General features: G+C 42.8%; 1 protein-coding gene across 1 annotated transcript; it reads left to right on the top strand.

Moving 5' to 3' along the window:
• The first annotated feature begins 226 nt into the window (after window positions 1-226).
• On the top strand, window positions 227-2,094 carry LOC119285256. The gene is made up of 3 exons (XM_037564496.1): window positions 227-937; window positions 1,023-1,267; window positions 2,043-2,094. Exons 1-3 carry the CDS (start codon window positions 560-562, stop codon window positions 2,065-2,067), a joined length of 648 nt encoding a protein of 215 aa, XP_037420393.1. The 5' UTR covers window positions 227-559; the 3' UTR covers window positions 2,068-2,094.
• The last annotated feature ends 13,503 nt before the right edge of the window (window positions 2,095-15,597 follow it).

The raw sequence follows: 15,597 nt of genomic DNA, 5'->3' as shown, positions 1-15,597 counted from the left end.
CACGTCCGAAAGCTGTCCCGGACCCGATCCGGGCAGTCGTCACCGTTGCAGTCGGATCATCCCCAGACATCTATAATACATCTTCGTTTTCTCATTTGGACTCCCCTAACCCACTTATTCCGGATCATCCGATTATGATCGGAGGGACCGGATAGCCCCTAATTTAACCCACCTGCTATATATATACACAGATGAAACCCTAGCTGTCCCATCCATCCATCTAATCCTTCCAGCCGCCGCCACTCACTCTCCCTTGTTTCTCGGGAGCTTGTCCCATCGCCGCTGATTCCCTCCTTCATCGGGATCCCCATCCCACCAACCACCACAGCCGAGCGCCTCCACCTTGCTTTTAGCGCCACCCAACCAGATTGCAACCTCCTTCTCCTCTTGCCGAGCCACCACACCCGCAGCCTCGCTGCCGCGAGCCTCCTGTCCTGATCGTGCAGGCCTCCTCGTTCCTCCATCCCGCGCAGGAGCTCGCTCCCGAGCTCAGCTGCGTTCACGCCCGATCACCGCGCTCCTGGATCCTACCGACCCCGTGCACCATGAGCTCCCTCACATGGTGCCCTTGTGCACCGGGCTCTTCAACAACCCCTGCGTCGCCCACGTCAAGCCGCCGCCGTGCCAGTCGCCAAGCCACGCCGCCGGAGCACCAGGACTCTCCCGCACCTCGTCGCCGATCGGAACCGTGCCTCCTCCGCCGTCCCCGCGCTGCACTCCACTGCTGCTTCCCCTGCGACCCGAGAGCGTTGCCTCCTCTGCTTCGATGCAGGAGAACGACGGCCTCGCTCATGCGCACCTCCAGCGCCAGCAGGGCTGCGCCGATCCGCTGTCCCAAGGCCAAGCAGCCGGCTTGCCCTGCGCCTGCCTCCCCCAGATCAGCGTTGAGCCGGCGCCCTTCGGTCCCCGCACTGCCGGCGAGCATCATCAGGCCCAGGTTCCGTGTCCATCGCCCTCTTCTTCCTTCTTTTCCGTTCTTCTCCATCCTCTCTGAAAAATCCCTCTCCCTCTCCTTCTTCAAGTGCACAGGAAGTGCTCCGCCGTCGTTGCTGTTCGCCGGAGCACCGGTGCCCCGAATCCGCCGTGGCGCTGCCGTCCCGAGCTCCTCCCGTGCCCTTGCCTTGTCTGTGCAGTTGCGCCGCTGCCTACCTTCGACCCCACTACTCGATCCCCTGCTTCAGGGACGAGACGATGGACGCCTGCGCCGTGCGTTGACCTCGCCAGCAAGGCCCAGCGCCTGCGTCCAGCCGACCGGGCCAGGCCCAATGTGAGCAGCCCCCTCCAGCCCCTCTCATGTACACTCGGGCCAGTCAGATTCGGCCCGCTTATGGTTTTTTTCCAGATCCGCGGTTTTGCTGTTTAACCAGGGATTTGTAGATTTGCAGAAAAGTCCCTCTAGATCATGCATTTCATATCTCACAAATGATGCATCATATGTAAAAACTTGAAATATGAAAAATGACTAGAATTTCATCTAGTTCCACAATATCCAACTTTCATGCTTGTTTGAAATGTTTAAATTGATGTTTGCATCAATTTGCTTATATGCCATGCTAAAATGCTTTATTTCATAACTAAATAACCGTAACTCCAAATTTAATAAACTTTATATGTAAATGGGGTAGAAAAATGCCTAGTTTAACATGGTGGCATTACTTTGCATGTTTAACAACTCTAAAATATGGTTTAGGGCAGAACAGTACCAAATCCATAATTTGCACATGAGGATTTACTGAAATTGTTGTTTGTTATTTCCGGCCTCATTTAAACTTGACTAGATAGTTAGTTTATGTATGCTTCACCTCTTGCCATGCTAACCAACATTTAATATTGTTGAGTACATAAACAAGAGAGAACTAAATAAGTCATGTGGTGTTCCGTCAATATGCAACTCGTTGCATATTGAGCTCCACTTAATTTGTAGTATTGTTTGTGCACTTTGCCATGCCATGCCTCATTAAACCGGACATGCATCATGCCATGCTTATGTGATGGTTGTTTACTATGTTGCTTGCTTCTTTCCGGGTTGCTTCTCTCGTTAGGTTCGGTTTTGTTCCGGAGTTGTGAGGATTCGTTCGACTACGTCTGTTTGTCTTCTTCATGGACTCGTTCTTCTTCCTTGCGGGATCTCAGGCAAGATGACCATAGCCTCGAAATCACTTCTATCTTTGCTTGCTAGTTGTTTGTTCTATCGCTATGTCACGCTACCTACCACTTGTTATATCATGCCTCCCATATTGCCATGTCAAGCCTCTAACCCACCTTCCTAGCAAATCGTTGCTTGGCTATGTTACCGCTTTTGCTCAGACCCTCTTATAGCGTTGCTAGTTGCAGGTGAAGCTGAAGTTTGTTCCTTGTTGGAACATGGATATGTTGGGATATCACAATATATCTTATTTAATTAATGCATCTATATACTTGGTAAAGGGTGGAAGGCTCAGCCTTATGCCTGGTGTTTGGTTCCACTCTTGACGCCCTAGTTTCCGTCATACCGATGTTATGTTCCTTGATTTTGCGTTCCTTCCGCGGTTGGGTGTTATGGGAACCCGTTGATAGTTTGCTTTGAACAAAACTCCTCCAGCTAGGCCCAACCTTGGTTGTGCATTTGCCCAACAACCTATTACCCTTCCCTTGGGTCGGCCAACCCGAGGGTCATCTTTATTTTAACCCCCGGGCCAGTGCTTCTCTAAGTGTTGGTCCGAACTGGGCGATGTCCAGCGCCCCCTGGGCAACCAGGGTCTATGCCAACCCGACGTCTTGCCCATCCGGTGTGCTGATACGTCTCCAACGTATCTATAATTTTTGATTGCTCCATGCTATATTATCTACTGTTTTGGGCAATATTGGGCTTTATTATCCACTTTTATATTATTTTTGTGACTAACCTATTAACCGGAGGCCCAGCCCAGATTTGTTGTTTTATGCCTATTTCAGTGTTTCGAAGAAAAGGAATATCAAACGAAGTCGAAACGGAACGAAATCAACTGGAGAAGTTATTTTTGGATGGAAAGCAACCCAGGGAACTTGGAGTGCACGTTAGGGGAGACATGAGCTGCCCACGAGGGTGGGGGGGGGGGCGCCCACCCCCTAGGGCGCGCCCCCGTGCCTCGTGGGGCCCCCGTGGCTCCTCCGACGTACTTCATGCACCCATATATATCGTCGTACCCAGAACGAACAATAGATCGGGAGTTCCGCCGCCAGAAGCCTCCGTAGCCACCGAAAGCCAATCTAGACCCGTTCCGGCACCCTGCCGGAGGGGGGAATCCTTCTCCGGTGGCCATCTTCATCATCCCGGTGCTCTCCATGACGAGGAGGGAGTAGTTCTCCCTCGGGGCTGAGGGTATGTACCAGTAGCTATGTGTTTGATCTCTCTCTCTCTCTCTCTCTCTCTCTCTCGTGTTCTTGAGGTGATACAATCTTGATGTATCGCGAGCTTTGCTATTATATTTGGATCTTATGATGTTTCTCCCCCCCTCTACTCTCTTATAATGAATTGAGTTTCCCCTTTGAAGTAATCCTATCGGATTGAGTCTTTAAAGATTTGAGAACACTTGATGTATGTCTTGCCGTGAATATCTGTGGTGACAATGGGATATCACGTGATTCACTTGATGTATGTTTTGGTGATGAACTTGCGGGTTCCGCCCATGAACCTATGCATAGGGGTTGGCACACGTTTTCGTCGTGATTCTCCGGTAGAACTTTGGGGCACTCTTTGAGGTCCTTTGTGTTGGTTGAATAGATGAATCTGAGATTGTGTGATGCATATCGTATAATCATACCCACGGATACTTGAGGTGACATTGGAGTATCTAGGTGACATTAGGGTTTTGATTGATTTGTGTCTTAAGGTGTTATTCTAGTATGAACTCTAGGGCTGTTTGTGACACTTATAGGAATAGCCCAACAGGTTGATTGGAAAGAATAACTTTGAGGTGGTTTCGTACCCTACCATAATCTCTTCGTTTTTTCTCCGCTATTAGTGACTTTGGAGTGACTCTTTGTTGCATGTTGAGGGATAGTTATATGATCCAATTATGTTATTATTGTTGAGGGAACTTAAACTAGCGAAAGTATGAACCCTAGACCTTGTTTCCACGCATTGCAATACCGTTTACGCTTACTTTTACCATTAGTTACCTTGCTGTTTTTATAATTTCAGATTACAGATACCTTTATCTACTATCCATATACCACTTGTATCACCATCTCTTCGCCGAACTAGTGCACCTATACAATTTACCATTGTATTGGGTGTGTTGGGGACACAAGAGACTCTTTGTTATTTGGTTGCAGGGTTGCTTGAGAGAGACCATCTTCATCCTACGCCTCCTACGGATTGATAAAACCTTAGGTCATCCACTTGAGGGAAATTTGCTATTGTCCTACAAACCTCTGCACTTGGAGGCCCAACAACGTCTACAAGAAGTAGGTTGTGTAGTAGACATCAAGCTCTTTTCTGGCGCCGTTGCCGTGGAGGTGAGTGCTTGAAGGTATATCTTTAGATCTGGCAATAGAGTCTTTATTTTTCTTGTTTTATCACTAGTTTAGTTTATAAAAGTAAACTATAAAAAAATGGAATTGAGTTTGTCTCATACGCTTGACCTTTTTAATATCTTTCGTGAGTATGATGGAAATGATAATTGTGCTCAAGTGCTAGAAGAAGAAACCTATAAAATGTTTGGCACTAAATATTTGAATGATGAGCATGATTGCAATGTTGTTAGTATGAATTCCTTGAATATCCATGATGCTAATGATATGCAAAGCCACAAGCTTGGGGAAGCTATGTTTGATGAAGATGATATCTTTTGTCCCCCAAGTTTTGATGAGCAAATTTATTATGACGAAAGCATGCCTCCTATCTATGATGATTATTGTGATGACACGTATGCTTTAAAGAATAATGATATCCATGAAACTTGTCATCATGATTTTAGTTTTCAATTGGATTATGCCTCACATGATAATTATTTTGTTGAGTTTGCTCCCACTATTATTCATGAGAAGAATTTTGCTTATGTGGAGAGTAGTAAATTTTGCATGCTTGTAGATCATGAAAAGAATGATTTAGGTGCTGGTTATATTGTTGAATTCATTCATGATGCTACTGAAAATTATTATGAGGGAGGAACATATGCTTGTAGGAATTGCAATAATATCAAGTTTCCCCTCTATGTGCTTAAAGTTTTGAAGTTATGCTTGTTTTGCCTTCCTATGCAAGTTGATTCTTGTTCCCATAAGTTGTTTGCTCACAAAATCCCTATGCATAGGAAGTATGTTATACTTAAATGTGCTAGTCATATTCTTCATGATGCTCTCTTTATGTTTCAATTCCTATCCTTTATGTGAGCATCATTGAAACCATCATGCCTAGCTAGGGGTGTTAAACGATAGCGCTTGTTGGGAGGCAACCCAATTTTATTTTAGTTCCTTGATTTTTGTTCCTGTTTAGTAATAAATAATTCATCTAGCCTCTGTTTAGATGTGGTTTTATGTGTTTAATTAGTGTTTGTGCCAAGTAGAACCTTTGGGAAGACTTGGGGAAAGTCTTGTTGATCATGCTGTCAAAAACAGAAACTTTAGCGCTCACGAGAATTGCTGCAATTTTTATTTGGAGAGTGCTATTTAGTTAATTATTTTTGAAGATGATTAATAGATAAATTCCTCAGGTCCAGCAATTTATTTGAAAATTTTATGAGTTACATAAGTATACATTTGATCCAGATTACTACAGACTGTTCTGTTTTTGACAGATTCTGTTTTTCATGTGTTGTTTACTTATTTTGATGAATCTATGGCTAGTAAAATAGTTTATAAACCATACAGAAGTTGGAATATAGTAGGTTTAACACCAATATAAATAAAGAATGAGTTCATTACAGTACCTTGAAGTGGTGATTTATTTTCTTATACTAACGGAGCTTACGAGTTTTCTGTTAAGTTTTGTGTTGTGAAGTTTTCAAGTTTTGGGTAAGGATTTGATGGACTATGGAATAAGGAGTGGCAAGAGCCTAAGCTTGGGGATTCCCAAGTCACCCCAAGGTAATATTCAAGGATAGCCAAGAGCCTAAGCTTGGGGATGCCCCGGAAGGCATCCCCTCTTTCGTCTTCGTTCATCGGTAACTTTACTTGGAGCTATATTTTTATTCACCACATGATATGTGTTTTGCTTGGAGCATCAATTTATTTTGTTAGGATTTGCTTGCTGTTATTTAGAAAAATGTTTTTCATCTTTTATTCTAATAAAAGTGGCATTGATAGTCTTTACTATGCCTATGTTACAAGTCTTCATGTTGCTGTTTGAAAACAGAAAGTTTACCGCTGTTGCAATAATTCCCTAGAAAAGTGATTATGTGATAAAATGTTGAAACCTTTTGAATATTAAGCTCTGATAAATTTACTACAGTGGGAATTTTATTTCATAATTTTTGGAGCTAGGGAAGTATGGATGTTGCTACATTCTTTACAGACTATCCTGTTTAGGCAGATTGCTGTTATGTTTGCATTGTTTGCATATGTTTGCTTCTTTAATGATTCTATTTGAGGATAGGACTATTAAATATGCAGAGGCATTTAGTATGCAATGTTGAATAATAATTTCAGTGATTTGCTACAGTAGAGTATGATAAGGTTTTGGCAATGGTTTATACTAACTTATCTCACGAGTCCTTGTTGAGTTTTGTGTGGATGAAGCTTTTGAGATTTAGGGAGACCGTGATATGAGAGGAATTAAGGAGACACAAAAGCTTAAGCTTGGGGATTCCCAAGGCATCCCAAGATAATATTTCAAGAAGTCTCAAGCATCTAAGCTTGGGGATGCCCCGGTTGGCATCCCACCTTTCTTCTTCAACAACTATCGGTTAGTATCGGTTGATCCTAAGTTTTTGCTTCTTCACATGATGTTTGCTATTCTTAGAATGTCATTTTATTTTTCTTTGATTTCTGTTTGAATAAAATACCAAGATATGAAATTCTTAAATGTTAGAGAGTCTGCACATAGTTGCATAATTATCCGACTACTCATTGATCTTCACTTATATGTTTCGGAGTAGTTTGTCATTTGCTCTAGTGCTTCACTTATATCTTTTAGAGCATGGTGGTAGTTTTATTTTGAAGAAATAGATGAAATCTCATGCTTCACTTATTTTAAGAGTCTTAAATAGCATGGTAATTTGCTTAAAATCCTAATATGCTAGGTATTCAAGAATAATAAAATTCTCTTATGAGTGTGTTGAATATTAAGAGAAGTTTGATGCTTGATGATTGTTTTGAGATATGAGGATGGTAATATTAGAGTCATGCTAGTTTAGTAGTTGCGAATTTGAGAAATACTTGTGTTGAAGTTTGTGATTGCCGTAGCATGCACGTATGGTGAACCGTTATGTGATGAAGTCGGAGCATGATTTATTTATTGATTGCCTTCCTTATGAGTGGCGGTCGGGGACGAGCGATGGTCTTTTCCTACCAATCTATCCCCCTAGGAGCATGCGCATAGTACTTTGTTTCGATAACTAATAGATTTTTGCAATAAGTATGTGAGTTCTTTATGACTAATGTTGAGTCCATGGATTATACGCACTCTCACCCTTCCACCATTGCCAGACTCTCTAGTACCGCGCAACTTTCGCCTTTACCATAAACCCACCATATACCTTCCTCAAAACAACCACCATACCTACCTATTATGGCATTTCCATAACCATTCCGAGATATATTGCCATGCAACTTTCCACCATTCCGTTCATCATGACATATTCATCATTGTCATATTGCTTAGCATGATCATGTAGTTGACATAGTATTTGTGGCAAAGCCACTGTCCATGATTCTTTCATACTTGTCACTCTTGATTCATTGCATATCCCGGTACACCGCCGGAGGCATTCATATAGAGTCATACTTTGTTCTAGTATCGAATTGTATCATTGAGTTGTAAATAAATAGAAGTGTGATGATCATCATTCAATAGAGCATTGTCCCAACAAAAAAAGAGAAAGGCCATAAAAATAAGAAAGGCCAAATAAAAAATTAAAGGCCAAAAAAAAGAAAGGCCAAAAGGGGGGGGACAATGCTACTATCCTTTTACCACACTTGTGCTTCAAAGTAGCACCATGATCTTCATGATAGAGAGTCTCCTATGTTGTCACTTTCATATACTAGTGGGAATCTTTCATTATAGAACTTGGCTTGTATATTCCAATGGTGGGCTTCCTCAAAATGCCCTAGGTCTTCGTGAGCAAGCGAGTTGGATGCACATCCACTAGTTTCTTTTGTTGAGATTTCATATACTTATAGCTCTAGTGCATCCGTTGCATGGCAATCCCTACTCACTCACATTGATATCTATTGATGGGCATCTCCATAGCCCGTTGATATGCCTAGTCGATGTGAGACTATCTTCTCCCTTTTTGTCCTCTCCACAACCACCATTCCATTCCACCTATAGTGCTATGTCCATGGCTCACGCTCATGTATTGCGTGAAGATTGAAAAATTTTGAGAACATCAAAAGTATGAAACAATTGCTTGGCTTGTCATCGGGGTTATACATGATTTAAATATTTTGTGTGGTGAAGATAGAGCATAGCCAGACTATATGATTTTGTAGGGATAGCTTTCTTTGGCCATGTTATTTTGAGAAGACATGATTGCTTAGTTAGTATGCTTGAAGTATTATTATTTCTATGTCAATATGAACTTTTGTCTTGAATATTATGGATCTGAATATTCATATCACAAGTAAGAAGAATTACATTGAAATTATGCCAACTAGCATTCCACATCAAAAATTATCTTTTTTATCATTTACCTACTCGAGGACGAGCAGGAATTAAGCTTGGGGATGCTTGATACGTCTTCAACGTATCTATAATTTCTGATTCCTCCATGCTATATTATCTACTGTTTTGGGCAATATTGGGCTTTATTATCCACTTTTATATTATTTTTGGGAGTAACCTATTAACCGGAGGCCTAGCCCAGATTTGTTGTTTTATGCCTATTTCAGTGTTTCGAAGAAAAGGAATATCAAACGAAGTCGAAACGAAACGAAATCAACTGGAGAAGTTAATTTTGGAAGGAAAGCAACCCATGGAACTTGGAGTGCACGTCAGGGGAGACACGGGCTGCCCACGAGGGTGGGAGGCGCGCCCACCCCCCTAGGGCGCGCCCCCGTGCCTCGTGGGGCCCCCGTGGCTCCTTCGACGTACTTCCTGCACCCATATATATCGTCGTACCCTAAAACTTCCAGAACGAACAATAGATCGGGAGTTCCGCCGCCAGAAGCCTCCATAGCCACCGAAAGCCAATCTAGACCCATTCTGGCACCCTGCCGGAGGGGGGAATCCTTCTCCGGTGGCCATCTTCATCATCCCGGTGATCTCCATGACGAGGAGGGAGTAGTTCTCCCTCGGGGCTGAGGGTATGTACCAGTAGCTATGTGTTTGATCTCTCTCTCTCGTGTTCTTGAGGTGATACGATCTTGATGTATCGCGAGCTTTGCTATTATATTTGGATCTTATGATGTTTCTCCCCCCTCTACTCTCTTGTAATGAATTGAGTTTCTCCTTTGAAGTAATCTTATCGGATTGAGTCTTTAAAGATTTGAGAACACTTGATGTATGTCTTGCTGTGGATATTTGTGGTGACAATGGGATATCACGTGATTCACTTGATGTATGTTTTGGTGATCAACTTGCGGGTTCCGCCCATAAGCCTATGCATAGGGGTTGGCACACGTTTTCGTCGTGATTTTCCGGTAGAACTTTAGGCACTCTTTGAGGTCCTTTGTGTTGGTTGAATAGATGAATCTGAGATTGTGTGATGCATATCGTATAATCATACCCATGGATACTTGAGGTGACATTGGAGTATCTAGGTGACATTAGGGTTTTGATTGATTTGTGTCTTAAGGTGTTATTCTAGTACGAACTCTGGGGCTGTTTGTGACACTTATAGGAATAGCCCAATGGATTGATTGGAAAGAATAACTTTGAGGTGGTTTCGTACCCTACCATAATCTCTTCGTTTGTTCTCCGCTATTAGTGACTTTGGAGTGACTCTTTGTTGCATGTTGAGGGATAGTTATATGATCCAATTATGTTATTATTGTTGAGGGAACTTAAACTAGCGAAAGTATGAACCCTAGGCCTTGTTTCCATGCATTGCAATACCGTTTACGCTCATTTTACCATTAGTTACCTTGCTGTTTTTATAATTTCAGATTACAAATACCTTTATCTACTATCCATATACCACTTGTATCACCATCTCTTCGCCGAACTAGTGCACCTATACAATTTACCATTGTATTGGGTGTGTTGGGGACACAAGAGACTCTTTGTGATTTGGTTGCAGGGTTGCTTGAGAGAGACCATCTTCATCCTACGCCTCCTACGGATTGATAAAACCTTAGGTCATCCACTTGAGGGAAATTTGCTACTATCCTACAAACCTCTACACTTGGAGGCCCAACAACGTCTACAAGAAGAAGGTTGTGTAGTAGACATCATGTGCCCTGAGAACAGGATATGTGCAGCCCCTATCGGGATTTGTCTGCACATTCGGGCGGCTTTGCTGGTCTTGGTTTACCATTGTCGAAATGTCTTGTAACCGGGATTCCGAGACTGACCGGGTCTTCCCGAGAGAAGGAATATCCTTTGTTGACCATGAGAGCTTGTGATGGGCTAAGTTGGGACACCCCTGCAGTGTTTAAACTTTCGAGAGTCGTGTTCGTGGTTATGTGGCAGATGGGAATTTGTTAATGTCCGGTTGTAGAGAACTTGCACTTGACTTAATTAAAATGCATCAACCGCGTGTGTAGTCGTGATGGTCTCTTTTCGGCGGAGTCCGGGAAGTGAACACGGTTCTTGTGTTATGCTTGAACGTAAGTAGTTTCAGGATCACTTCTAGCTTCTCGACCGTTGTGTTGCTTCTCTTCTCGCTCTCATTTGCGTATGTTATCCACCATACTTGCTTAGTGCTTGCTGCAGCTCCACCTCATTACCGTATCCTACCCATAAGCTTAAATAGTCTTGATCTTGCAGGTGTGAGATTGCTGAGTCCTCGTGACTCACGGATACTTCCAAACAGTTGCAGGTGCCAATGATACCAGTGCAGGTGGCGCAACCAAGCTCAAGTGGGATCTCGTTGAAGATCTTGATCATTGTGTTGTTTCGTTTCCTGTCGATCAGTAGTGGAGCCCAGTTGGGACGATCGTGGATCTAGAATTTGGGGTTGTCTTCCTTTATTTTGGTTCCGTAGTCGGACCTTTGATTGTACCTTGGATGATGTATGGATTATTTATGTATTGTGTGAAGTGGCGATTGTAAGCCAACTCTTTATCCCTTTCTTATTCAGTACATGGGATGTGTGAAGATTACCCCTCTTGCGACAAGCCTACCATGCGGCTATGCCTCTAAGTCGTGCCTCGACACGTGGGATATATAGCCGCATTGTGGGTGTTACATTAGGCGAAGCCCTGCGTCGGTAATTTCATCATCACCGTCATCATGCCATCGTGCTGACGAAGCTCTCGCCCGACACTCAGCTGGATCTAGAGTTCATGGGATGTCACTGAGCTGAACGTGTGCAGATCACGGAGGTGTCGTACCTTCGGTGCTAGGATCGGTTGGATCCTGAAGATGTACGACTACATCAACTGCGTTGTCATAATGCTTCCGCTTACGGTCTACGAGGGTACGTAGACAACACTCTCCCCTCTCGTTGCTATGCATCACCTAGATGGATCTTGCGTGTGCGTAGGAATTTTTTTGAAATGACTGCATTCCCCAATAGTGGCATCAGAGCCAAGTCTATGCGTATATGTTATATGCACGAGTAGAACACAAAGGAGTTGTGGGCGTGGGTATATACATATTGCTTGCCATCACTAGTTGATTCTTGATTCAGCGGTATTGTTGGATGAAGCGGCTCAGACTGACATTACGCGTACGCTTACGAGAGACTGGTTCTACCGACATGCTTTGCACACAGGTGGCTGGTGGGTGTCAGTTTCTCCAACTTTAGTTGAATCGAATTCAATGAACATGGTTCTTTCTGAAGATCAAAAAGCAATCACTATACCGCATTGTGGTTTTTGATGCGTAGGTAGGAATGGTTCTTGCTTAGCCCATAGCAGCCATGTAAAACTTGCAACAACAAAGTAGAAGACGTCTAACTTGTTTTTTCACGACATGTTGTGATGTGATATGGTCAAGACATGATGCTAAATTTTATTGTATGATATGATCATGCTTTCTAACAGAGTTATCGGCAACTGGCGGGAGCCATATGGTTGTCGCTTTATTGTATGAAATGCAATCACCATGTAATTGCTTTACTTTATCACTAAGCGGTAGCGATAGTCGTAGAAGCAATAGTTGGCGAGACGACAACGATGCTTCGATGGAGATCAAGGTGTCAAGCCGGTGACATTGGTGATCATGACTGTGCTTTGGAGATGGAGATCAAAGGCACACAATGATGATGGCCATATAATATCACTTATATTGATTGCATGTGATGTTTATCTTTTATGCATCTTATTTTGCTTATTTCGGCGGTAGCATTATAAGATGATCTCTCACTAAATTTCAAGGTATAAGTGTTCTCCCTAAGTATGCATCGTTGCTACAGTTCGTCGTGCCAAGACACCGCGTGATGATCGGGTGTGATAAGCTCTACGTTCACATACAACGAGTGCAAGCCAGTTTTGCACACGTGGAATACTCGGGTTAAACTTGACGAGCCTAGCATAGGCAGATATGGCCTCGGAACGCTGAGACTGAAATGTCGAGCGTGAATCATGTAGTAGATATGATCAACATAGTGATGTTCACCATTGAAAACTACTCCATCTCACGTGATGATCGGACATGGTTCAGTTGATATGGATCACGTGATCACTTAGATGATTAGAGGGATGTCTATCTAAGTGGGAGTTCTTAAGTAATTTGATTAATTGAACTTTAATTTATCATGAACTTAGTACCTGATAGTATTTTGCATGTCCATGTTGTTGTAGATAGATGGCCCGTGTTGTTGTTCCGTTGAATTTTAATGCGATACACGGACTGGGTCCGTAACTTGAGGATTATCCTCATTGTTGCACAGAAGAATTACATCCTGGAAGCACCGCTAGGTGACAAACCCGCTGTAGGAGCAACGTCTGATGTTATGAATACCTGACAGAGCAAAGCTGATGATATCTCGATAGTTCAATGTGCCATGCTTTACGGCTTAGAACCGGTACTTCAACGATGTTTTGAAGGTCATGGAGCATATGAGATGTTCCAGGAGTTGAAGTTAATATTTGAAGGAAATGCCCGGATTGAGAGATATGAAGTCTCCAATAAGTCCCACAGTTGCAAAATGGAGGAGAATAGTTCTGTCAGTGATCATATACTCAGAATGTCTGGGTACCACAACCACTTGACTCAGCTGGGAGTTAATCTTCCTGATGATAGTGTCATTGACAGAGTTCTTCAATCACTGCCACCAAGCTAGAAGAGCTTCGTGATGAACTATAATATGCAAGGGATGGTTAAGACGATTCCCGAGCTCTTCGCAATGCTAAAGGCTGCGGAGGTAGAAGGAGCATCAAGTGTTGATGGTCAACAAGACCACCAGTTTCAAGAAAAAGGGTAAGGGGAAGAAGGGGAACTTCAAGAAGAATGGCAAGCAAGTTGCTGCTCAAGTGAAGAAGCCCAAGTCTGGACCTAAGCCCGAGACTGAGTGCTTCTACTGCAAAGGGACTGGTCACTAGAAGCAGAACTGCCCGAAGTATTTGGTGGAGAAGAAGGATGGCAAAGTGAAAGGTATATTTGATATACATGTTATTGATGTGTACCTTACTAATGCTCGCAGTAGCGCCTGGGTATTTGATACTGGTTCAGTTGCTAATATTTGCAACTCGAAACAAGGGCTACAGATTGAGCAAAGATTGGCTAAGGACGATGTGACGATGCGCGTGGGAAATGGTTCCAAAGTCGATGTGATCGCCGTCAGCATGCTACCTCTACATCTACCTTCGGGATTAGTATTAGACCTAAATAATTGTTATTTGGTGCCAGCGTTAAGCATGAACATTATATCTAGATCTTGTTTGATGCGAGACGGTTATTCATTTAAATCAGAGAATAATGGTTGTTCTATTTATATGAGTAATATCTTTTATGGTCATGCACCCTTGATGAGTGGTCTATTTTTACTAAATCTTGATAGTAGTGATACACATGTTCATATTATTGAAGCCAAAAGATATATAAGTTTAATAATGATAGTGCAACTTATTTGTGGCACTACCGTTTAGGTCATATTGGTGTAAAGCGCATGAAGAAACTCCATGCTGATGGGCTTTTGGAATCACTTGATTATGAATCACTTGATGCTTGCGAACCATGCCTCATGGGCAAGATGACTAAGACTCCGTTCTCCGGAACAATGGAGCGAGCAACAGACTTGTTGGAAATAATACATACTGATGTATGCGGTCCGATGAGTGTTGATGCTCGCGGCGGGTATCATTATTTTCTTACCTTCACAGAGGATTTGAGAATATGGGTATATCTACTTAATGAAACATAAGTCTAAAACATTTGAAATGTTCAAAGAATTTCAGAGTGAAGTGGAAAATCATCATAACAAGAAAATTAAGTTTCTACGATCTAATCATGGAGGTGAATATTTGAGTTATGAGTTTTGTCTTCATTTGAAACAATGCGGAATAGTTTCTCAACTCACGCCACCTAGAACACCACAACGTAATGGTGTGTCCGAACGTCGTAACCACACTTAATTAGATATGGTGCGATCTATGATGTCTTTCACTGATTTACCGCTATCGTTTTGGGGTTATGCTTTAGAGACGACTGCATTCACGTTAAATAGGGCACCATCAAAATCCATTGAGACGACACCTTATGAATTGTGGTTTGGCAAGAAACCCAAGTTGTCATTTCTTAAAGTTTGGGGCTGCGATGCTTATGTGAAAAAGCTTCAACCTGATAAGCTCGAACCCAAATTGGAGAAATGTGTCTTCATAGGATACCCAAAGGAAACTGTTGGGTACACCTTCTATCATAGATCCGAAGGCAAGATATTCGTTGCTAAGAATGGATCCTTTATTGAGAAGGAGTTTCTCTCGAAAGAAGTGAGTGGGAGGAAAGTAGAACTTGACAAGGTAATTGTACCTACTCCCTTATGGGAAAGTTGTTCATCACAGAAATCAGTTCCACTGATTCCTACACCAGTGAGGAAGCTAATGATGATGATCATAAAACTTCTGATCAAGTTACTACCAAACCTCGTAGGTCAACCAGAGTAAGATCCGCACTAGAGTGGTATGGTAATCCTGTTCTGGAGGTCATGTTACTTGACCATGACGAACCTACGAACTATGAGAAAGCGATGATGAGCCCAGATTCCGCAAAATAGCTTGAGGCCATGAAATCTGAGATGGGATCCATGTACGAGAACAAAGTGTGGACTTTGGTTGACTTGCCCGTTGATCGGCAAGCCATAGAGAATAAATGGATCTTCAAGAAGAAGACTGACGCTGACGATAATGTTACTGTCTACAAAGCTCTTCTTGTTG

The sequence above is a fragment of the Triticum dicoccoides genome, chromosome 4A (genome assembly GCF_002162155.2).
Source record: "Triticum dicoccoides isolate Atlit2015 ecotype Zavitan chromosome 4A, WEW_v2.0, whole genome shotgun sequence".
NCBI classification, from domain to species: domain Eukaryota; kingdom Viridiplantae; phylum Streptophyta; class Magnoliopsida; order Poales; family Poaceae; genus Triticum; species Triticum dicoccoides.
This window is presented reverse-complemented; position numbering and strand designations above follow the sequence as displayed.